This window comes from Mercenaria mercenaria, chromosome 5 (assembly GCF_021730395.1).
Source record: "Mercenaria mercenaria strain notata chromosome 5, MADL_Memer_1, whole genome shotgun sequence".
Lineage (NCBI taxonomy): Eukaryota > Metazoa > Mollusca > Bivalvia > Venerida > Veneridae > Mercenaria > Mercenaria mercenaria.
This window is the reverse complement of record NC_069365.1, coordinates 50807823-50832332: the sequence shown is the minus strand read 5'-3', so window position 1 is coordinate 50832332 and position 24510 is coordinate 50807823. Positions and strand designations below refer to the sequence as shown.

General features: G+C 34.8%; 3 protein-coding genes across 3 annotated transcripts; 1 reads left to right on the top strand and 2 right to left on the bottom strand.

Annotated features, from left to right (window-relative positions):
• Window positions 1-4602: 4602 nt before the first annotated feature.
• LOC123559004 (uncharacterized) lies at window positions 4603-8618 on the bottom strand. Its single transcript, XM_053543497.1, has 5 exons — window positions 8378-8618; window positions 7513-7764; window positions 6708-6866; window positions 5342-5817; window positions 4603-4946 (listed from the first exon to the last, which is right to left on the bottom strand). The coding sequence occupies exons 1-5, from the start codon at window positions 8451-8453 to the stop codon at window positions 4614-4616; spliced, it is 1296 nt and encodes a 431-aa protein (XP_053399472.1). The 5' UTR covers window positions 8454-8618; the 3' UTR covers window positions 4603-4613.
• A 780-nt stretch (window positions 8619-9398) lies between these two features.
• On the top strand, window positions 9399-15398 carry LOC123558398 (uncharacterized). Its single transcript, XM_053544596.1, has 5 exons — window positions 9399-9468; window positions 10046-10294; window positions 11531-11689; window positions 13150-13451; window positions 15000-15398. The coding sequence occupies exons 1-5, from the start codon at window positions 9399-9401 to the stop codon at window positions 15306-15308; spliced, it is 1089 nt and encodes a 362-aa protein (XP_053400571.1). The 3' UTR covers window positions 15309-15398.
• Window positions 15399-18699: 3301 nt separating this feature from the next.
• LOC123543972 (uncharacterized) lies at window positions 18700-22774 on the bottom strand. Its single transcript, XM_045330033.2, has 2 exons — window positions 22393-22774; window positions 18700-21315 (listed from the first exon to the last, which is right to left on the bottom strand). The coding sequence occupies exons 1-2, from the start codon at window positions 22670-22672 to the stop codon at window positions 20849-20851; spliced, it is 747 nt and encodes a 248-aa protein (XP_045185968.2). The 5' UTR covers window positions 22673-22774; the 3' UTR covers window positions 18700-20848.
• Window positions 22775-24510: the final 1736 nt, after the last annotated feature.

The window sequence follows — 24510 nt, the reverse complement described above, 5'->3', positions numbered from 1 at the left end:
TACACATGTTCATTATGAAATATGTACTACATGTGAGGACAATATCATGGAGGAACCAAGATTCCGACTCATTCTGCCCCGAAGCATTCATGAGAAGACAACAAACAATCTTGATTCTCCCACAACATTCTCCCACATTACTTGCACAAAAATGTCTGACGCCGTTGTAAAATTAAAAAGCAGGTTTTTGCACAATCTCTTATAATATCATCATTTGTAAACAGAAGTATGAATTTTTCTTCCTCTGTCATATTTCCAAAATCTACATTTAGATGTACAGCTTTTTCAAATAGTAAATTACGTAGATCATTATACATTGGACAAAAGAACAGAGTATGTATTTCATCTTCAACTAAAGACACACAAAACGGACAAGTTCGAGCAGCAACAGGCAAGTTTTCATACCGCCCAGTTTCAATTCTCAACGGGGCAACACCGGCTCTAAATTTTGCAAAGGCAGCCCTGTGAGATCTAGACATAATGAGTTTACAATAAGTTTCTACACCATAATCCTGTTTAATTAACTTATACTTTCTTAACTTATTACATCCACTTCCATTAATTCCATTAATTCTATTGACATTTTGTAACCAATTATTTTTAAAATCATTCATTATGTAGTCTGTAACTTTGGTATTGAGTTCTCTTTTATTAATAGTTGTCTCATTATTTACAATAAATTCTGAACAATTCATCTTACGTAACAATGTTTTAACTCTAAAATTCCAATTCCTACACCTGTAGTTACCAATCTTGTCTAGATATACAAAAATTCTTTTATTCAACCTGTTATTATCCATTTTACTCATACGAACAATGAAATTATCAATGCTAATCCACTGTCTAGCGAGTGGCGGTGTCCAGCCCATATCGCCTGCTACTGCACCGGTCGGCGTATATCGCCCTACACCGAGGAAAAACCTCATAGCCCTATGCTGAATAGCATCAACACAGGAATATGACCTTTCCCCCCAAATAGAGGCACCGTATGCAATAACAGGCCATACAAGACTATCATATAACTTAGAAAATACATCGAAAGGCATACCGCCTAATTTATTACATCTAGCAATAAGCAAGCATAGAGCTCTACCAGCAGACTGTGCAACAAATTTTGCAGTTATTCCATAGTTCAAATGTTCAGTTAGAGTAAGGCCTAAATAGACATATTTATCAACAACAGCTAGTGTATGTGGGCCACAGCAAAAAGCAATATTACTTCGAGGTTCACTCTTTGTCCTGAAATGGATAAGTTGGCATTTTGTTGCATTGACAGACATATTATTTGTCTCGGACCAGACACTAAGGACATCAAGCAACAACTGCAAATCTGTCTCACTCTCCGCTACTAGAACAATGTCGTCGGCATACAAAAGTATACATAGCTTTTCGTCTTCACCAATGTCTATACCAACATTCAGTAGTTTAACATTATTTACTAGGTCATTTATGAACAGATTAAACAAAATTGGGGATAAACTACATCCCTGACGTAAACCTGTCTTCACATTGAACCAATCACTATTGACCCCATTTAGTCTAATACAAGACTTAACTGAGCTATACAAAGATCTCAAAGCATTTAACATTTTTCCTTTCACTCCATAGTTATACAATTTTTCCCATAACTGATTTCTATCAATCAAGTCGTATGCTTTCCGAAAATCTATGAAAGCGCAGAAGGTTGACAATTTTTTCTTAATACGACTATCAACTAAGTTGGTTAATGACGAAAGGTGATCAACAGTGCTCCTATTTTTCCGGAACCCGTTCTGTTCATCAGCCAGGATATTGTTATCCTCAACCCATTTTGACAACCTATTGTTTAACACTGCACAGTACAGTTTATACATACAAGGTGCTAAGCATATCCCCCTATAATTCATAGGGTCTCTTGGGTCTGCAGTATTAGACTTAGGTATTGGGTTGATGATACCCCTACCCCAGTCTGATGGAACATATCCAGTACTAAAACAAGAATTGAATAATATATGTAAGGCAGATGTAGCATTATCATTTTTCAAAACTTCCATAGGTATATTGTCAAACCCACAGGCCTTGTTTCTCTTTGCATCAAGTACAGCTTTTCTTACTTCAAAAATAGAAAACGCATCCTCAAATAGAGTTTCATCTGTTAACAGTGTGTCATTTCTATAAAAATCAGGTGTAAAATACTCTGTATTATACAAGTTACTAAAACTAGTTTTCCATTTATCAAGAACAACATTTACATCTGTTGAGATAACATTATCATCTGTAATAACTTCAAAAGGAATAGATGTTTTTGAAGAAATACTTATTTTACCTATTCTCTTCCAAAATTCAGAACCATTACTATTAGCTTCATTTAAAATATCATTTTGTACCTTAAACCAGTAAAACCTCTTAGCCTTTTGTACCAATTTATCAAACTCTTTCCTTTTTTTTTTTAAATAACATGCCTTTAAAATTGTTTTATCATGAGCATTTTTACACTGCAACCATCGCTTTTCATGTACACACATAGTATTCCATGCCAAAGTCAAATCACGAGTTCTTCAGCGGAAATATTGCGCGACTTTAGGAGCGCAATATTCTTCCGCTGAAGAACTGGTGCATATTTCCCGATGCAAAGATAATAACCTTTTTATTACATACGCATTTACAAATATTATGTAAATATCATAAATTTGTTCAATAGCCTGAATAGAATTGACAATACTGAACTAAATAGAAAAAAATAGTGCAACAACACACACTGAATTACGTCACGCACCCGATATGAAATTCAGGCGTCAGTGTATGGAAAAATATTGACGTTTCCGGTACTAGTGTAACTTAACGGGGATAGAAACGAGTATGTAATAATACTTGAAATTTTTATCTTAAAAACAGATGAAACAGCTTTCCAAATAGATGTTATTCGCACTTACATGGTTAGAAAAGCAATTAGAGCCACAAAGGGAGGTAATACAAACAATAGATTCAATAAAACATTCATCCAAGGAAAAAGCTTATAACTTCCTACTTAATCCCCTATGTTTGTATATATAACAATTTACTGTACAATTGTAATTATATCAATAAAATACTGTTTAAACCAATAAAACATTCTAAGATCGGTATGTTACACAACAATACCTATTTTGTCTATTCGATAGATATCTACTGAATTAGATTTGAATTTAACGCTTACTTAGTCCCAACCCCCGCCACCTCCTTAATATTCTAAGCAGTGATGACTTGCAAACAATAAGTGTCATCTGCTGCATATAATTAATACTTTCTTATGCCATCACATGAAGCTAAATTGCAGGATTTTTTGCACATTCAGCCACTATCACAACAAGACCTGAAACTCATCAAAAACAAGGTCTCATATATTTACTCGTTTTATTAAGAATAGGTACAAGATATTGCACAGAAAATCATAGAAAGAGGCACATACGTTCAAGGCAGAAGACAAATTTAATATCCCCGTAATACCGCCTTGACTGATAAACAGATGAAATGTCACAAATCAGAAGAGTTTATAACTTTGCATCGCTTCAAAGGCCTTTAAAATATACTACCAGAACCTTTATATTTTTGGCAATAACTTTTAAAATAAATAAAAGTTTATTTATTCCTATTTCGCGAACTATTTTTAAAATTTACATGAATTTCAGATGTGTCCGATATATACTTATCGAAATTTCTAACGCTATTTAATATATGCTGTGAAGAATATATGGAAGATCAACAATATCTTATAGAACAAACATACCATTTTATTAATTTTACAACATATTTGTTAAAATGTCAGAGAGACTTAAACTAAACATTAATATTTCATTATGAAGTATAATGCCAAATATTTGATTAATATATCTAAGACACATCTAAACTTCATTTTTTCATTGGAAGTTTTAAAATTAGTTCGCGACACAAACGCGCATTCGCCATTGATACAGCAAATACGTTTCGTCCGCTTCCAAGAGCGCATGACTCATCGGTGTCTCTGTAAATAATTCATATCGTCATTTCATGATTACATGTGACTGTATGAAGTTTCATTTTGAATATAGTTTGCACCACAATCTCCAGTATACCAATGATGTAGTATACACGTGTTGTCCAAGTTTAAGGACAAATTCTGTTATGCTTACACTGACGCTAAAATATCTCACAGACATCTTAAATTCATGATGGTGTGCTTATATTAAATTTCATTGGAACTCGTTTAAAGGTTTCGAAAAGGTCGCGTCACATACATTTGTACTTATATACAAATGCATATTAATAATTGCAACTGTACATATTTAGTCTAAATTGAAGAGTCTATAATTATGCAATGCTTAGACCAGCCCAGAAAAAAAGTTCATATCGTCGCATTAAGGTGACTATGTTTATAATGTTCATTTTAGTTCCTTTATAAGTGGTGCTGAAGATGTTATGACCATAAAAATGTATTCTCAGTGGACATATTTTGTCTCTGTCAAGAGACTGTTAACTCCGTAATGCTCGGACTGACACCGAAAAAGTCACGCCTTGCATTTCTAGTATTTCGATGTGTCAGACTTAGCGGGAAAATATTGAGTAGAAAATCGGTTTAAAAATTAGACTTATTATTCAGATAGTCTAAGATATGTACTTTACTTTTTTCTTTTATGTTTATGTTTTGCATATCGTTCTTTGTTTGCAACGTAGTCCTTGTATGAAGGTGCAACAGCTTCATCATAGGAAGGTGGTGGATCTTCCACAGATAGGTTTTGCATCGGAGGAGCGGATGGTGTCGCGTGATTGTTAGAGGCGACATCATTCTCACTTTCCCAGTCTGAATTCGATGAAGTTGAAGAAGTGTCGCTTGCCATTACGGCTGGTAAACTGTCCCCTTGTACTGACGTAGGTTGTGACGTCATTATATTGGCATCACCAGGCGATCCAGAAGGGTTCGACGCAGAGCGATTATTGGTGTCATGGTTATTCTAGTGAATAAAACGATAAAACGTGTGATGAAAATACTGAAATGTATGTTACGCAACTAAAATGATAAACGTAAGTTTAATTAGAAATGAAATATACTTATAATGACCATTATAGAGTGATAATGATGACAACACATTATTTTATGTCACCATGCGTTGAACCATATGTCGCTAAACATTGAATTTGCAAGAATTCGTATTACTTTATAAGCTCAATAATTGTATCCAAACACTAATTGCCTAACAGGTATCAGGCTGGAAAAAACTTCAAGGAAAGAGATCCAACAGAAAAAGGTACATTTTAAGAAGGCATCTTTTTCCAAAAACAAAACCCGAAAGCAATGTAATCAAACTAAGTAGGAATAAAGTCATTAGAATAACATGATATGCCTTACCATTTCCCTAAACAAGGCACACCCAGAGCATTTGTTTCTTATGCTTTGGCAACATTCTGCGCAATGATCACCGCATGAAGTTTTAAAAGTGCCTATGGACTCGCCACATGAACTACATTTCTCTCGTGTACACCTGCAACAGTTTGCACATATATCCGCAATCCCTTCACAACATCTTCCAGCACATTCACAGACACATTCGCATATTTCCCTAAGACATCCACATCCGCTACCTCCTCGACCGTTCCTATGCACCATACAAAATCCAAATACTGTAAACAAAACAAAAATAATGACTGCAATAACGCTGAATATCGTTGCAGCTACAGACTCTGAGGCGACCGCCTCAGATGTTTCAGCAACTCCACAATTAGAATCGGTGTCACCACACACGTCGAAGTCACTGGAGCATGCGTATTCTTTCGATACACAATGACCATTGCTGCATTCGTGTACATCACTTCCGTAACAACTACCTGAAAGAAATATTCGAATTTGACTTGGAATATTCGTATTTAACAATATACATGTACTATCAAATTATGTGCACATTTGACAAAATAACTGTTTCTAATGTTTACCTAAAACATATCAGAAGTACATAATTTTCGGGGTATTCAGCAGACGGACAGGAAGAAATAACAATTCAAAGTTTGAGATCAATCGAATGATAATCGTCACATTAAGCCAAACGGTTCACGGCAGTTTTAAAAACCAGTCAGGCGTAATTATAAAAGGATTCAGATTTCGACCGATGACCTCTAATTTCAATATATTTTAGCATTATAGATTGTTCTGATTTTATTGTTAGTAAGTACACAACAGTAGTAAGTAAAAAGGAAACATGTTACTCAGAATGAGCATCACAACTCGTGTTGCTTTCCTCAATGTTTTTCTTGCTTACCAGTATATTTATGTTTATAAATGATTTTTTTCGGGTTTCTTAGGGAAAATGTAAATGTAAAAAATATATAGGAGCACCAGAAGTCTACAAATGGGTTTCCCGATTCCCAGCTGCAAAAGGGTGCATAGGTGCAGGAGAGTGAGATGGGGACCAGCATATGGTTTGGCCCCCAACTTTTGACAGCAAAAACTGATTTTTCTCAGAAAACACAGTAAGATAAAGGAAAATAATACCTATTTGTGAGAGCATTTAGATGTACTGATATGGATCTGATGTGATGTCTATTGTCACTGAGGGGAAGAAAGTTTTTTTTTGTTGTACGTAATATTTCAGAAAAAATCTGGATAGGCTTTGTGGCCGCAGCCCAACCACATATTGCCCCCCACCCAACTTTGAGTTCGCTCCTTTGCCACTCTTGTGTTTATTAACAATATTTGTAGAAAACCATTCTTGTATACAGACCTGTATGATAAGAAACAAATTTCATAATAAATGTTCCCGGTTTGTTCACTCCACTTTCGTCTGCATTATAAATGACTTTCAGACTCCTCCCGCTGGAGCTGAAGAACTGGCCTTTTCTTTCCAATAACGTGTTTACACCACAAAGGTATCTTGGAAGATCTGCAATACAATAAACATTATAAATGAAAAATAGAAAATTCTGTGCAGAAGACAAATGTAGGGACTTTTTTTTCGTAACCTGTAAAGTACTTTCAATTTTTACTTTAAAGAATTGATGTTTGCTAACGTCGAAATACTTAGTTATATTAAAAACAGATACAGTTTCAGCTCTACTAAATTTTGAATGAATATTACATAAGAATAAGAATATCACATGTTATAAATGTATGAAAGGCCGCCAACGGAAGTAATTACAGACTTTGGAAATCGGACATCCCTAAAACAAAATAAATCATAAAAAAGTTATTAAAATCAGGCAAATCAGATTATACATATTTTTTTATATTCATTTGCAACTTGCTATCAACTATTTCAAATAGCAACGCATCACTATTACAATGGCAATTTCGGCAGTTTAAATGATTAATTAGGAAAAATGAATAATCATTTTAAAGATATTTAATCAATTACTTTTAGCACTATAGAAAAGAAACTTCATTTAACAAGCAAGTTTCTGCTGTACATCATCGAATTTTCAAAAAGATAGATAAAACAAACATTTTAAAATGTTAACATCACACGTAAAAAAATATTTTCGACAGAATAAAACTGACCAATTCCAGGTTTTGTTTAATGTAAATATTACCATTTACGACGTTGTCATAATTTGAGTCGCCGTCAATTACTGTTACATTCATCTTCTCGCAAGAATCTTCAAATCTGAATGTTGTGAAATAAAACAGCACCATTCCATCTTTGTTATCTAGTTTAAGCGGTGTAATAGTAACTTTACACGAATGTCCCGGTAAATTAACTGGAAGTTGTTCCGCATCAAAATGTAGTTCCCCTGCAAGGTCAGCCTTTGATATTACTGTTCCACATGCGTCATGCATATTCCCTGCAAAGAATAAAAACGGAACAAGAAGATAGATATCTATTTCCTGAAACTAGTGTATTAAATAATTGAATTGCTTTGATATTTATTTCTTTGTAATTATTAACAAGTTTCCATTACACCAGAAATTACGGTAATTCTATATATCTCATTATTACATGACTCCGGTATTATGGTGTCTGCTTTATGACCGGTCTATATCCAACACATTACTGGGCTTATAAGTCAAACTTCAATAAAACTGAGTGTAAAGAATAATTTCTGAAGGCATTTAGTGGACCACTAGAGTGACTTGCTGGTCAGTAGTCAAAATTGTTGACCCTCGAACCCGAGGACAATAGTTTTTGCTATTGACTGGTAAGCCATTCAATAGGTATATATTGTTTCAAACCCATTTCATAAGATTCAATGTGACGTTATACGGTCAGTATAACAGATTTATGACTAGCGCAATTGTATAATTAAACGGCCGCCTTTTAACTAGAACAACTCTCTGATATTACCTTTATTCGGTAGAATATACATGTAATACTTCCGTCCGAATTAGATTTAAGTATGCAAACGAGAATAAAATAATGAATCAACAATGTTATAAAGTGTTAGTAAGTTGACTTACAGGTCGTTTGTCCAAGTGTATATTCCGTATGAATTGACAACAGAACCCATGCCGTTGATATTAATACAAATAGCATTGTAATATTTATTATTAATAATCATTCTATTAAACTTATTTGTGAAACTCGTGTATATAACAGCAACGATAATGACTGAAATACCGATTTTGAAATGACACCGAGTCCCATTTAAATGTATGCCACTTTTATACGTATACTTCTGTTCAGCCTAGTTAAACTTGTGTTTTTACGCTCATTGTATATGCGGGTATTTACCGTATTGGAATTTATATCAATTGAAAATAAAATTAATAATGTCAATAATTATAGTATGGATATCTAAAGGTGCTCGTTGTTTTATGTGAATTATTTATATATATACGGTAAGTGTCCGTCAATTGCACAACTACCTTACTATATCGATTCTGATATGTAAAAGTAAACCATCAAAATGTAAATCAGCGCGAGGGGAGACAACTGCTAATAATATTCAAGAGCAACTATTAGACGGTTCATTCCCGTTGTTTTTTTTTTGAGTCTTTTTTAAAAAAAATTTTTTTTATTGATAAATTCGTCGTAAAAACATGTTTCATGTATTCTTGTAATTTGAAACTTTGATGAAAGTATGGTTTGCAACGCAATGAATACGTTTCAAGACTTTGACTGCTATTTAGCTTTTAATTAAAGCCATGACAATGTTTCCGAAACTGTGCAGAGAAACATGTAGCAACATATAATGACAGAGGTTTACACTTGATGACGCAAACCGATCTCATTTAGATAAGTTAACGTGAAGTAATTTTGCTTAAACTACTTAACTGACAGTTAAATGCAAGTTTAAACAACGAAAAATGTCTTTCGGCGACTGGACAAATGACCAAGAATTTACATGCATATAATGTCTAATTACTCATTTGTAAAAAAAAAGTTCGTGTTGTGACTAAAATGAAAATGGTAGGTGTATGTGTATCCAATTTTCCTAAAAAGATTTCGTTACATAGTTTGATATCTATAGTTAATAACATGTTGGAAACAATTTATGTCTATATGATACTGTTAGACATGATTCTGTTTGGATTTTGCTTTCGCTCAGGTTAGTGATCCAATGTTGCTTTTTATATTTAAACCTTTAGGCTCATTCATATCATCTTAACGTCATTTTTTGTATATGGAAAATGTGGAAAACACAAAATAAAATCAATAGCAAACTTATTTATATAGAAAGAACAAGAAAAACGAATATAATATTGATATAAAGTAATGTTTATAACGTTACAGCGGAACTCGAAATGTACAGTATTGTATCCACTTGCATTCGCGTGACGCTAGATTAATATTTCATAAATATATCGCGCTTTTGCCTTTTAACACGACTCTAATTCTAAAAGTACCATGAACGTGGCTATATTGCCCGACAAAACATTTTCATATCACGGCGATCATATTCTAACAGCTACTAAAAAAAAAGTTCGAACAGTTCGCATTCCTCTGTGAGATATAAATTTAGGCCAAACATGAAATGACTTTGGTCAGTAGTTTGAAAAGATCTAAATATAAAAAAGTAATGTGACGTAAAAAGGTCTATAAGAATGTTATCTTAGATTGAGATCACATATTCAAAATGTGCATGTAAATAGTGCATACAGGAACTACTTTTCATATATTTTCAGATCAAATGCACGAGCGATGTGGCTCTGTCATAGATGGAAAGTCCGGAGAGATTGTGTTTGATGCCAATAAGTTACCAGAACATGTTTCTTTCTGCAAAATTACACTATCTTCAGGAAGTTGTCTAGGTTGTTCAAACAATGCAACACGTCTGATGTTCTATTTTGCAAAATTCAATATGTCGAATGATTGCAAAAATATCAATGTTAGTTTACTGGACGGGTACGATAATTATTCTCCGTCCATCGAAGGTAAGATCATTTCAACAAGTTATGTGACTTAAACATATTCCTCAATTTATATATTACCACGGAAAGTCTGCCAGGCTAAAATCTTTCGGGAAAGCTTTCAGAACGAATCCTCATTTGCGAACTGATAATTTCGCCTACAAGCATCTATTTGAAATCGAATAACATCAAAAATAAAATAACTGGATGGTTTTCAACGCCAGTTCATTCCGTGAACATACAGGAAAAGTGCATTTTCTTCACTTCAAAAAGGCAGTTATATAATGGAAAACAACCAATCGTATTATAATAATTATATTTGGATGGTTGATTTTCAAAAATAAGAAAATAATACTCACACAAAAAGTGTAGAACATATTACAATATCAGATGTACAGTTTCCAGCAAAATATTGAAATCATTATTGTTATAATGTTATGATACTAGACTTTGTACAGCATCCTTTTTACAAACACGTCCAAAGGCGCTTTACATACAAAGGCAGCCACCAATGGCGCCAAATTCACTCTGCACTAGTAAAAACGAAGACTATCTACTCACAGGAACAGCAAGAGTATTATTATTATTATTAATAATAATAATGATAATAATAAGTATAATAATATTAATAAAAAACAATAGATGAATATATCATTTAGGTCTACCTTAGCCTAACTCTTTGCCAATGGACAGCCTGGTTCTTTAACGTGCTTGGTGTATTATACGAGTGCCAGTAACTGTGTCTTTTCATCTCGTTATTAAATTAATGACAAAAATGAACTTTTCAAATACTTAATTATTCATTATGTCATGTTAATGTTGTGTATTTATAGTTTTAGATCTTAAAACTCTCGAAGGACTCTTTCTTCTTTCAAGGTCGTTGACTTCGAACCACTCACCGATATGGACTCGAAACCTCGCTTTGGGTGGGTGTAGAACTTTTCATGTGACAACTTCATGTATGCATTTGGCGTACGGAAAATAGACACGAGCCGCACCATGTGAAAACCAACAAAGAGCATTTGGGACCAGTCTGGTCAGGATCCATGCTGTTCGCTAACGGTTTCTCTAATTGCAAAAGACTTTGAAAGCGAAGAGTATGGATCCTGACTAGACTGCGCGGATGCACAGGCTGGTCTGGATCTATGCCGGCCGTATATGCACTATGTTGGTTTTCTCATGGTGCGGCTCATATATACTCGGGCGCCCGCCCATGCCTGGAGTCATTAAAATGATAATAAAATGTGATTATTTTCTCAGGTTTGCCTGATACTTTATGTGGTCACAGTCGGAAACTTCTGATGGAGGAATGTGTGTTCAGTTCAACAAGAAACAAAATGAGTGTCTACTTCACACGCTCGGGCGAAATGATGAACAATTCTGCAACGTTTAGCTTTGTATATTCCAGTTTTCATACAGGTAAGGTAACCAGATAAATAATTAATTAGGGGATGAAAAAATCCGTTTTCTTATCACCAAATTATACATTCAAGTGGATGACCATGCTATGAGGTACACATTTTCTAGCCAATGAATCTCCCGGTAATAAAAGAGAAATTTAAGTCTATTTTTTCTTAGGAGTATGAAAAAAGTTCGTGATTTATAACTATTCTTAAAACTTTACAAGATTACATATTGTTATGTACGGTGTTCCGTTTGGACAATCGTGACTTTTTATTTAATACTAAACCACGATACACGATGGTACGATGACGAAAACGCGATGGCGCGATTGCACGATGATGAAACAACGATGGTACGATGGTGAAAACGCGATGGCACGATGATGAAATCGCGATATTGCGATGGTACGATGGTGAAATGTCGATGTAATATCGCGTTTTCATCATCGTACCATCGCATTATCACCATCGTACCATGGCATTTTCACCATCGTACCATCGCTTTCCGGTGGTCATGCGCAGTGGAACAGTATATATGTCAGTAAAATACAGGCTTGATACAATCTCATTTTCACATTGCACTATGTACCTTCTACATCCTAAAAAGAATAAGCTGAGTTTGAATAATACCATGTGACTATTACACCCAGCTTTTTATTTACCTTCATGCATACATAAAATACAAAGTACGTGGCCTTGAAGATTTTACAGTTTTAATGATCTGAGCACTGAACATTTTGTAAAACATTTTGCAAAACAGCAGAATCTAAATGGTAAAGTTCGTCTCACAAAATACATTGAGATAATTCATCTATTGTTGACAAAAATACATATGTACGGGGCTAGTGATTGCTAACCGGAAGGCGATGGTACGATGATGTAAACGCGATGGTAAGATGGTGAAAACGCGATGGCACGATGGTGAAACCGCGATGGTACGATGATGATAACGCGATGGCACGATGGTGAAAACGCGATGATACGATGGTGAAAACGCGATGTTACGATGGTGAAAACGCGACGGTACGATGGTGAAACCACGATGGTACGATGATGATAACGCGATGGCACGATGGTGAAAACGCGATGGTACGATGGTGAAAACGCGATGGTACGATGGTGAAACCACGATGGTACGATGATGATAACGCGATGGCACGATGGTGAAAACGCGATGGTACAATGGTGAAAACGCGATGGCACGATGGTACGATAATGAAAACGCGATGGCCCGATGGTGCGTTGGTGAAAACGCGATGGTACGATGATGAAAACGCGATATTACATCGACATTTCACCATCGTACCATCGCGATTTCATCATCGTGTCATCGCGTTTTCACTATCGTACCATCGTTGTTTCATCATCATCGCATTTTCGTCATCGTACCATCGTGCATCGCGGTTTAGTATTAAATAAAAAGTCACGTTTGTCCAAACGGAACACCGTAGTTATGCCTTTTTTATTCATACGCAGGAGTCTGTGATAAAAACCTGGAGTTTGAATGTTCTCAAGATAGTATGAGACACATAGGAACTGCATGTTTCAGCGATGAGGAATTTTGTAAAGGCTTCAATGACACCATCTGCTTTTCAAAACCGGAAAAAGGAAAGTCAAGTAAAGCTGTAAAGTACATTCTATGTGGTTTATTGGGAATAGTCGCGCTGTTTGGTTTGAAGTTTATTTACCATCAGTACATGAAAGGAGAAAGAGGAGGAGAAAACTGCATATCGAGAATGAAAAGGAGACTTGCTCGAACGCTGCACGAGGAAACAAGCGTATGGAACATTTCAATACAATATTTTAATAAGTTAATAGTTTTTCACATAAAAGTCCAATCAGTCTTGTTTTGATAATAACGGAAATATTTCTGTTATCGGCACGGTGTTCTTTGCTTTCTGTATGGTACCAAGTACTGCATGATGGCAGGTGGCCAATTTACAATCCCTGAATTTCAATAACCAAGATGACGCCGAATTTTATGTTGTTTTTTTGTTGTTATACAATCGAGTGTTTTGTCTATTTATTTAGTTATGTTTTAGGTACACTATCTTGTCAATCAGGTTTAATCTAGAGGAGGCTGATACACCATATTGTGGTTTAAATCTCCATTTGTTTGCCTTTCACGGCAAGCGAGTGTTAAAAGCTCTTTCCCCATTTTCAGCCTGATAAGTTTTAGATCTATTCTGTATGGTGTTTCTGTTGTTGCTTCCCTTTTCATATTGTCAAAAATAAAGTTTTATGAATAAGAACTGCACCCTTGTACTCTTTGGCGTAAGAATATGAGTGTGTAGGTTTATGATGTATAGGTGCATATGTTGCATCTGTGCTTCCACTGGTTCTAGTCTATTTATTATTTGAACAACAATACAAATGATCCCAAAAGAACAGATGGTGTCCACAAACTGCATAACGATTGTAAGAAGATCCTTTGAAAGCGTAGAACGCAACCAAGCAAAAAAAAAAAAAAAAAATAGCAGACGTTTTTTATTGACTCCGGTCATTTGAGGTAATGACATATTTAGCACGCTTTGAATTGTTGCGGAATTCTATTATAGTAATATTGAGCATACTCCTAGATCAACAAAGGACCAACAATATAACAACTTTGGGACTTTTTAAAACATAGTTCACGTTCTCATTTATGCAGTAGTAAGCTAAACTTATTTCTAAGTGCAGAAGATTCATTTATTTTTGTATCACTGAGAAGCCTGATACAAATGCATTTTTATCTGTTATCCAGTTTCCTTTCTTAAATCTATGACATATTTAGGTAGCAGATACTGTGCCTTAAAGCATTTTATGCTTAAATGCGGTCATGTAAAGTTGATCCCTCGGAAGCACGGAGAACAAGGCAAACAGTGAAAATTGCAGACTCGGTTTGATTGCGTCTGTTCATGAGCAGTAATGGAAAATGCAACACTGCCCACGCCCCCTAGCACCGGCTTAAGCAGTATTAAATCTTCAAATCTGTATGAGTTGAAATTAATGATCCCGAAGGACCATAAAGTCATTAACATACAATATAAATTAATCTCTTCGTTGATACCCCAGTCACACATACGGCACGGATAGCTACGTCTAGCCACGGATAGAAACAAAGTAAACCGTATCGATCCGTACCTGAGCCGTACCTTAAAGTAGTAATCAGTATCAATCCGTACCAATGCGTACGGCTCCGGTACGGATCGATACGATTTACTACGTTTCTGTCCGTGGCTAGACGTAGCTATCCGCGTCGTATGTGTAACTGGAGTATAAGTTAAATAACACAAACCACTGCGTTAAGTTAAATAACATAATATCGTTTTCTTTTTCAATTCTAGACTCGACTACCTACATTCATGACCAATCTTTCTGAGTGTTCGTTTTGCTCTGACCCTAGTATTGTGGATGGAGCTAGTAATGTTGCTAATCTATCACAAATTAACATGGATATACTTGATGCAGCGTCTGTTGCTAGCCTACGTTTATCACCTTCAGCACCAACATTAGAGGAAATTGAGAGAGAAACACCAACATTAGAGGATATTGAAATTGGAGTACCTGGTCCACCACCGCCTACATATGATGAGTCGATAGTGCCATCTTACAACGAAGTAATGACACATCAAGATAAATATATTGTGCATTAATGAAAATTGTGTATCAGTAAGATGTGTTTTGAGACAACAATAAAAATAACATTTCTAATTTTATCGGGAATTGTTATGCTTACATTTAGATAAGACAGTGTCTCAAATAGCTATGAATAAAACTACTGAAATAATTATAGAGTTGATGATACTACTACCACTGCTACTACTACTAATAGTTATAGAAATAATTTATTTAAAGAGGATAACATATTCGGCTATAGCCTCAACATAATAATGTATTTTTTAAATGTTGTCCTATTCTAAGTAGGTAACATAGGTAGTAAAGTAAAATACATGAATGAAATATAGGTACATTACCATCATTTTTAGACTGCTAACTTAACATTTAGGCAGCTAAGTGTAAATATACGACCGCATGAAGTTTCAAGAAATGTTACTCGGTGAAATATACATCACTGCCTCTAGTTATTTATAGAATGAGGTTGTAAGATTTGTGTATACGGAAAAAATCCATTATTTTCAGTCAGTCAGTCAGATTGAATGTATTGGTAGGGAACGCATTACCTGAAGTGTTTAGTGTTTTCGTAATTGTGCTAAATAATGAAACAAAGTATGTTTACATTTAAGTAAAAGATTTTTAAAGCAGAAGATTAAGCATATCTGAGCATGAAAAATGATAAGTACCATTTTATAAACAAACACGACGAGACAACCTGCCATGTCATCATGTGAAAGTGTGGTGTTAACATGTCCAAATGGTGCCTTATTTTGTTAACTATTCACTTCTTGCAGGGCGTATTAATTTGTCAATTTTATTTTGTTAACTAAAGCGAAGATATCCATGCAAAAATTTGGTATTAAATTGTCAAAACAGTGTCTTAGCATGTTAAAAGGTAATGATCTCTAAGTAACCTACTTTTATCAACAGAGTGTGGTTTCATGTTGAAATATATGTAGCGTATCGCAAAAGACGTTAACTTTCTGTACGTTTTTCTTTAGTCAGAGCATTGATATTAGGCATGCATGCCTACCATAAATATATTTTAGGCATTTTATGCCTGAAACAACAAACCTTTTAATCATTTGTTTATGAAACGCCTGACATTCCGTAAAACAGGAATTTCCCATGATGCTTTCAAAATGTATGGCAATCTTTATGAATCAAACTGCCAACTGCCTTTATACTTGGATCTGAAGGTTTAGCTTTACAGAGATTTGAGTATATATATGTAAATGTTGAACCAGTACGAATGTGTAGTTCAATTCGGGCTCGTATATAAAGCAGCATCGAAACTAATCTTAATGGGTTAGTGGACTTGCTGTGGCATGTGCGTGTTCGTTTGTACTGCTAGGCGCTTTGCCGTAATTGGTCTGGTATATTGTGGTGGTGATTTAGTTCGTATAAATTCTCCCTACTATAGTGGACGCAACTTGACCCCGATGGTTGACCTTTGTATTATAATACATAATTAGATACAACCTATTATTGAAAAGGAGTGTACGTAAAACGCTTCAGCAGTTTGCATTCATAAATTTGAAACTGACGACTACCCTAAGCACCCCATATTTCTACAATAAAATAATCGATATGAATAATCAGCCTAAGGTCAACCATCGCGGTCAAGTTGCGACTACTTATATATATATATATAAACAGGAAATAAAGTGCCCCAGTCCTTCAAACATAAGCACTTACATTAACCTTAATTTTCTCGAAAAATATGAGGAAGGAAAGAAACACGAGAAAAGCACAATCGTGCAATGGGAAAAAAAGTGTGCATAAAGTGGTCATGAGTTGTTTAGGTCGCTTATTTCTAATTGCTAAATATATGCCCTCAACGTTGTAAGTTCGAAATCCCGCTACGGGTGTACACTCACCAAAATTCCTAATCGGTCAGTTTTTAGTGTATAACTATTTTGTTAATAATGCATGGATTTACACGAAATTTCACATACCGACATTTGAAGAGGTACTGCAGCTAATTATTGATTTATTTTTGACCGACTCACGGACAAAGTAACCGGATTAGGCGTTTTGACCAATTTAGCATATTTTGCACGTGCAGGGCATGTGCACCAATATGCACGTATCAATGAACACTTTTGGCGTTACTGACGAAAAACCTACTAGAAAAACACATATCATCGTAAAATTGACACAAGAGCAACGCGCCCGGGCTGTCAGAATTATAAAACAAAATTCAAAATCGGTCACTTCAATGAATTGTACTTGGGTTAAATTTCATCAAAAGAGTGCAAATGGTATATAACCAACGATTGAAGGTTCTTGTAAAGGATATAAGGTTAAAAATGGACATAACTATCAAAGTAACATCTACAAACAAATTATATCAATATTGTTTTGAAATTGCAAAAATAATTACACACATGTCGTAAATGTGTCCCGGCTAGCAACATTCCGACAGCTCGATCGCGTTTCACTTGTTTTAATTTCACCATAATATGTGTTTTTCTAGTAGGACTTTCGTCAGTAATGCCAAAAGTGTAAACGAACACGTGCATGTTGGTGCACATGCCCTGCACGTGCAAAATATGCAATATTAGTTAAAACACCTATGGCCAGTTTTTCAACTATTAAGTAAAGACTTAAGCTCCGACTTAAGCCGTGTCGGATATATTTACAACGCTTAAGTCAGCACGTGAATAACGGGGCCCGACAAAAGTTAAACCTTCGATTGGGTTTTTCTACTTTGAGCGTTGTCAGCAATGGCTTATCTTTCTATTGTTATTTTAAACGTGGGGCATAGGTGGTTTAAGAAAGGATGGAGGCGGAATATTTAGACATGGACTTAAATTTCTAGCATGAATTTAAAGCAGAAATGTTGAGGAGGGAAGGAATGATGCGGGACTGAGCAAACCCTTTCGTTATGTACGACGATTTGGACTTTTGGATAGATTTCGTCTCAGTAAAGCTAGTATTAGATATGTTTTACATTATAAAAAAAACTTAAACCAACGGCGACGCCGACGCCGACGCTGGGGCGAGTGCAAAAGCTCTATTTTTTATTCGAAAAGTCGAGCTAAAAATGTAACAGATTCAACATTTCAATTTTAACTTAACTAAATTCGCTACGTTTGTACACGTTTCAAATATATGTGCAAGCATAAGTATATAAGTGCACGTAATTAATAATAATTACATGTAACGCAAAAAAATGTAGTTGAACATATATATATATGGATACGCACGTCTACATATACACGTCTCCTTTCAATGACTTGTGGATTTTGAAATTCATGCATTTGCAAGTGCAGTTTGAGTACCTATACTATTAATTTAAATTTACAAATGCATTCCTAATAACAAGTGCATATTGCACGTGTTTTGTACATGAAAGGTGGAACATTTAGGAATAATGAAAACAATAAGACAATGAGCAAACATAGGAATGCTTGTAGTCTTACCTTGAATTAAATTCACCTTTTCCCAACATTTTTTTTCATTAGACGGGCGCTAGTGTTTTTGTGTTTTAATGTGTCTTTGCATTTTTCTATGATTTCTATGAGAATTTCTTTTTCGAAAGTAGTAAATCACCAAAGTAATACGTTTTATATATGTAAAAATACAGCGAAACTGTCCGATGATTGTTTCTACATGTTCATAGTGTGTGACCAAGGTTTAGCTAATACATCGCAAATATACCCGCCGAGTATTAGTAAAAATCCGTTAGAAAACAAGGTTGAGCCATGGCTTAACACATACTAGTTTTATCCTTTCTTAGTGCTTGAGTTGAAAAACTGGCCACTAATGCGGTTACTTTGGCCGTGAGTCGCCAAAAATAAATTAATAATAGGCTGCAGTACCTATTCAAATGTTGGCATGTGAAATTAAATTTCGTATAAATACATGCATTATTAATAAAATAGTAATACAATATAAACTGATCGATTAGGAATTTTGTTGAGTGTATATTTCTTTCATGTAAGGAAGTCATTCAGTTTACGGAATGTTGGTTGTCCTACCCAGGTGTCCGTTCATGCGTGAAATGATGCCCGTAGGGGCACCAGGAGTATTCCTCTCCGTAAAAAGCTGGGAAGTTGCCATATGACATAAAAGTATGTCGGTTTTATTTTATGCCCGACAAAAATCATAGAATTGGTGCAATGATCAAAATCCACACAAAAAGACATAAAAAAACCGTAGAACTAATCTTTTGAACCCGGTCGGCAAACTAAACAATCAGTCAACAAGGTTATCAGCTAAAACCTTTGTTCTTGTGCTTAAGAGCAGTTTATCAATTATCTCCAACATGATGTTCGTTTATTTTTAATTTTGTATATCACGTGTACTATGATATAGTAGTCGCAACTTGACCGCGATGGTTGACCTTAGGCTGATTATTCATATCGATTATTTCATTGTAGACATGGTGTTTAGGGTAGCCGTGTATATTTATATGGAATTAGTTTGTATACAGTGCAGTATCAAAGTATATATACTTACATTTGATCAGTTAAAATTTCCAATACTGGTTGGGAACCATTTTCCGGACAGGACCAGTTTCCGGACACATGTAATATCCGCTTTATTTCGTTGTTTTTAATGTAATTGTTTTATCTAGATCATTGAGATGTTTGTTCTTCATGTCTACAACAAACCACTATTTTATAAGGCTGTATAAGGTTTGGGATTTTGATAAGAACTCACCTGCGTTTACAAAACAACTTTCTGTCTTAACGGGGCATGAAGATAGCTTTGCGCATGCGCAGTAGTTCACACTTGCCGAGGTATCAAGTGGGGAAGAAATAATCAAACTACATAATGATTGTCTGCTGATAACATGTTCTACTTTTAATTTCACGCTAAAAGTTACGTAAGATGCAGCGCTGTCGATTTTTGCACTAATTTTATTCTATATCTATTGGAATTATCAAGAATTCGCATAAGACGAAATTCAAGTTTTTTTATAGTCAACCTCGGTTTGCTTTCGTAGCTGCTATTGAACGTCGGGTTATGTTTCATGTGCAATTTTGAAGAGATGAATGATAAAGAAATGTGTAGAAATAGTATAATTACTTATTTTGATATCAAATTAACAATAAAACACTGTCAAAATATTTGTCCGGATACTGGTTTACCTGACGGGAAAAATAACTTATTTTAGTGACCTCATCTGAGGCCCCATGGAACCCATATTTTACGTCACAACGCGATGCTGATTACAACATCGGATGTGGAAGGAGCTCAAGTTTGTGCAATGTGGGCTTCATTTATGTCAAATATTTTTTTAGGGAATAATGGAGTCGAAATATGAAAATGTGTCCGGAAAAGGGTTCCCAACCAGTACACTTATTCATATTTACACAAATTGATATTTCCTTTTTCTCGTGGAGCTCGTGTTTTACGTACACTCCTTTTCAATAGTAGGTTGAGCCTTATTATGTATTATAATGCAAAGGTCAACCATCTGGGTCAAGTTGCGTCCACTATATTATGATTGTGTAAAGTATACTGTTCATGTTCAGCAATACATCCGGTAAAATAACATCAGAACTGTCATACAGCCTAAAACTATGGTGGCTAAGATCTCACGGCTCGATTTGTCAATTTGTCTCTATAGGAATTTTTGAGTATCGCACTTACTTAATCGTTTGGTAATAACCATGAGGCTAACATCTGGTGGTAGTTTTTTAAACAAAGCCATGCATTCGGAACGTACATCTTTCACATTAACGCTTTCTCCATTTACTTTAACTTTATAGTTGTAGGAGTTGCTTAAGTAGCTGCAATTTGTTACATCAGTGTATGCTACTGTACTATCAGTGTATACTGCAGACGGGAAGCTTGCAAGGAAAGTAGTACAATGCTCAATAAGACTTTTATATCCATATGCTGCTGCAGTGTTAAAGAAAATGAGACATTTACGAACAACCACAACATGATTATACAACATAGAAGAAGCCTTTTTCGCCTCTTCGAGATCCTTGTTCATAACCGTCTTCATTAACCTTTGGCATTTTGCAGTTATTGATGGTACTTGGTACTCTGCAGCAATCGATACCACACGGACTGCATTCGATTCTAAAAGAAATAATGATAAAAAAAAAAAAAATGAAATGCTGTCATTTCATATACATTTACGAGCACAATACCATTGTCTCTATGCCAGAATCTTATTTGACTTTAAACCTAGGAACGAATTCAGCCAGCATTTTCTATTTTAAAACTAAGACGAACTAGTACATATAATATTAACTTCGACCTAGCAATAAATAATATATAATATCAACTTCGACGTAACAATATAGCAGATATAATATAAACATCGATGTAGCAATATAGCATATATAATACTAACCTCTATCTAGCAATATAGTATATATAAAACTGACCTTGATCTGGCGATATAGTATATATAGAACTAACTTCGATCTAGCAATATAGTATAAATAATATTAATCTCGATCCAGCAATATAGTATATATAAACCTAACCTCGATCTAGTAATATAGTATAAGTGATATTAACCTCGATCTAGCAATATAGTATAAGTAATATTAACCTCGATCTAGCAAAGTAATATATATAAAACTGACCTCGATCTGGCAATATAGTATAAGTAATATTAACCTCTATCTAGCAATATAGTCTATATAAAAGTAACCTCGATCTGGCAATATAGTGTATATAATACTAACCTCGAATTTGCAATATAGAATATATATTTTTGACATAGTATATAATTATTATACTACTAGCTTCAATATAGCAATACAGTATAAGTAATATAAAATTCGATGTAGCAATATATTATATATATAATATTAACCTCGGTCTAGCAATGTAGTATATATAATACCTTGATTTTGCAATATAATTTATAATACTAATCTCGATCTAGCAATATATCATATATAAAATTAACTTCAATCTATATAGTGTTTATAATACTTACCTCGATTTTGCAAAATAGTATATATAATGTTAACCTCGATCTAGCAATATAGTATATATAATAATAACCTTGCAATACAATACAAACTGTACATAACTATAAAGTAGGAGTGCTCATTAAAAAACAGATTTTAACATGAATCTGCAATAGTTGTTTACAATTAAGTTTAAGGCAACTGTAACAACAAGTAAAAGTTTACTTACCATCAATTGGTTTTTGCACCGCTGGATGGATACACATCAAGAACTCGAGAAAATCATCATAACTTTTTCCTGGTAGCCTAACTGTCATTTCATTTTTCTCAATGAAATCATTCGAAAACATTGCTTTAAAAACTGGCGAAGAAAGCGACAGGAAGTTTTCAGAAACGAATAGTTCCCTTTCATCGTCAAATACCAGTTTTACTTCATCTCTACACAGTCCCTTTTCAGTAAACGATGTTAAAGTATTTGCGTCTTCATTTGTTGCCTCTTTAGAGCTCATTTTTATTGTTTTTCTATAAGCAGTTTCTTTAATGTTGACTTTCTCGTATCCATTAACTCCCCGGTTGTGTTTCAAAAATCAATAGTTTAGTATTTAATCTAACTTTAAATAACTACCAAAATCGATATATACCGAATGAAAGAGCTAACTCGCCATTTGCTATTTTGCACATAGTTTAAAAAAAAAAACAACCGAAGAAACATTTCTTACATTAAGTGGACACTTAGATCGATCTATCAATATTAACACATCAGACTTTCAATAGAATTAAACTACTCAAAGATATAATTTATTGATTTTACTACCAAAACCCGTTTTTAAAAGTCACAAAAATACACATGAAAGATATATGGTGGCTGATTTGTGCTATTTTGTTATTTCGTTCTGTCGCAGCGACACAACGACAAACGTAGTCATGGCGCCTGGCCGAACGTCGCCCCGTCGAACGTCGTCCAGCCAAAGTTTCAGAATGACATGATTGTATTAATTATATTGGAGATAGTAGGTGGCAATAATTATGAATAGTTATGATATATCTGTCAGGCCACAATGAAATGTTACTAAACGAAATTGCTCTCTTTCTCTCTCACCCCACTCCCCTGACCCCCACGCCAATCTTCAAATCCCTCAGTGGGTCCATCAGTGACACGATGTGTAACTTTAAAATAACAAGCTTTTTGATGACATATAGATACAGGGCAATGTGCGTGCGTACTTCCGTGCGTGTGTGTGTGCGTCTGTCCGTCCGACTAAATTTTATCCCGATTATAACTTTGCCGTATATTTGGAAAATACTTTATGCTTGCCTCAGTGAGATGGATTCTCGCGAGCAAACATAAGATCTCTATCTGAAAGGTCAATGTCACACTTGGCTGAGGGGGTAACGGAATGTCCATGAATATAATTTTGCACAAATGACGAGTTTGAGCTCAATTTACTTGCCCGTTTCATCGTATATAATATTTTATTTACCTTTACATGTAGTGTTCTCTATCAGTACTTCATCTGACGTGATTTCTCGATTGCCCTTTATCTGTCTGTCTGTCTGTCTGTCTGTCTATCTGTCTGTCTGTCTGACTGTCTGTCTGTCTGTTACTCAATCGGTTTTTCAATCTGTAAGTTGTGATCATACAAAAAATCCAAAAGTAGAGTTGTGTGTGTGTGCGTGTGTGTTTGCGTGCGTGTGCGTGCGCACGTGCATGCATGCGTGCGTGCGCATGCGCGTGCGCATGTGTATTCTTTTGTTTTTGTTTTCCTTTGATGTTTCTTTGGTAAAAACTCGTCAAAATGTAAGACAAAAGTGATAAAGGGGATCCTTAAATGCTTTTGAAAGTGCATTTTGTCAGCTGCGAAATACAGGTTATACATACACGTTAAAATTATATTACCCATGGTACATTAGAGGGTTTGGGAATATGCTAGTCGTTATAAGCCGTCTGAGGACAACAACACTCAACTATACAACGGCCTTCTCAACTGAACAGATACAAGTCCAAAAAGGGGTCGAATTTGTAATAAAACAAAACAGATTTATGGATTTTTTTTTAATTTAGTTCAGTTCTTCACAGTAAATAAGTGTCCATTACCGCAAGTGGTAACTGAGATACTGTTAACATACAAAACCTAAAATTAACCATATTAGGACGCCGATGCCGATGACAAATGGATGGACTAATTGAAGAGTCTTATGTCTATACCTATTCTTCGAATACGCTTACTAAAATTGTGATTTCTCTGATGATACAACTTTCACGAAGAAAGTGACCTTCGTCGCAGGACCAAACTCCTGTTTAAGATGTATACATTAATGTTAAAAATTGTTAGATAAACATAAGAAG

Excerpts from the sequence above, each read along its gene's own strand:
- LOC123559004 (XM_053543497.1), bottom strand. The coding sequence starts at position 8,453 with ATGCTATTTGTATTAATATCAACGGCATGGGTTCTGTTGTCAATTCAT. Across the intron at positions 7,765-8,377 it reads TACACTTGGACAAACGACCT|GGAATATGCATGACGCATGT; the intron begins GTAAGTCAACTT and ends TATTCTTTGCAG. Across the intron at positions 6,867-7,512 it reads TTATGACAACGTCGTAAATG|ATCTTCCAAGATACCTTTGT; the intron begins GTAATATTTACA and ends ATTGTATTGCAG.
- LOC123558398 (XM_053544596.1), top strand. The coding sequence starts at position 9,399 with ATGTTGGAAACAATTTATGTCTATATGATACTGTTAGACATGATTCTG. Across the intron at positions 10,295-11,530 it reads TTATTCTCCGTCCATCGAAG|GTTTGCCTGATACTTTATGT; the intron begins GTAAGATCATTT and ends TTATTTTCTCAG. Across the intron at positions 13,452-14,999 it reads CGCTGCACGAGGAAACAAGC|ACTCGACTACCTACATTCAT; the intron begins GTATGGAACATT and ends TTTCAATTCTAG.
- LOC123543972 (XM_045330033.2), bottom strand. The coding sequence starts at position 22,672 with ATGAGCTCTAAAGAGGCAACAAATGAAGACGCAAATACTTTAACATCG. Across the intron at positions 21,316-22,392 it reads GGTGCAAAAACCAATTGATG|AATCGAATGCAGTCCGTGTG; the intron begins GTAAGTAAACTT and ends TATTTCTTTTAG.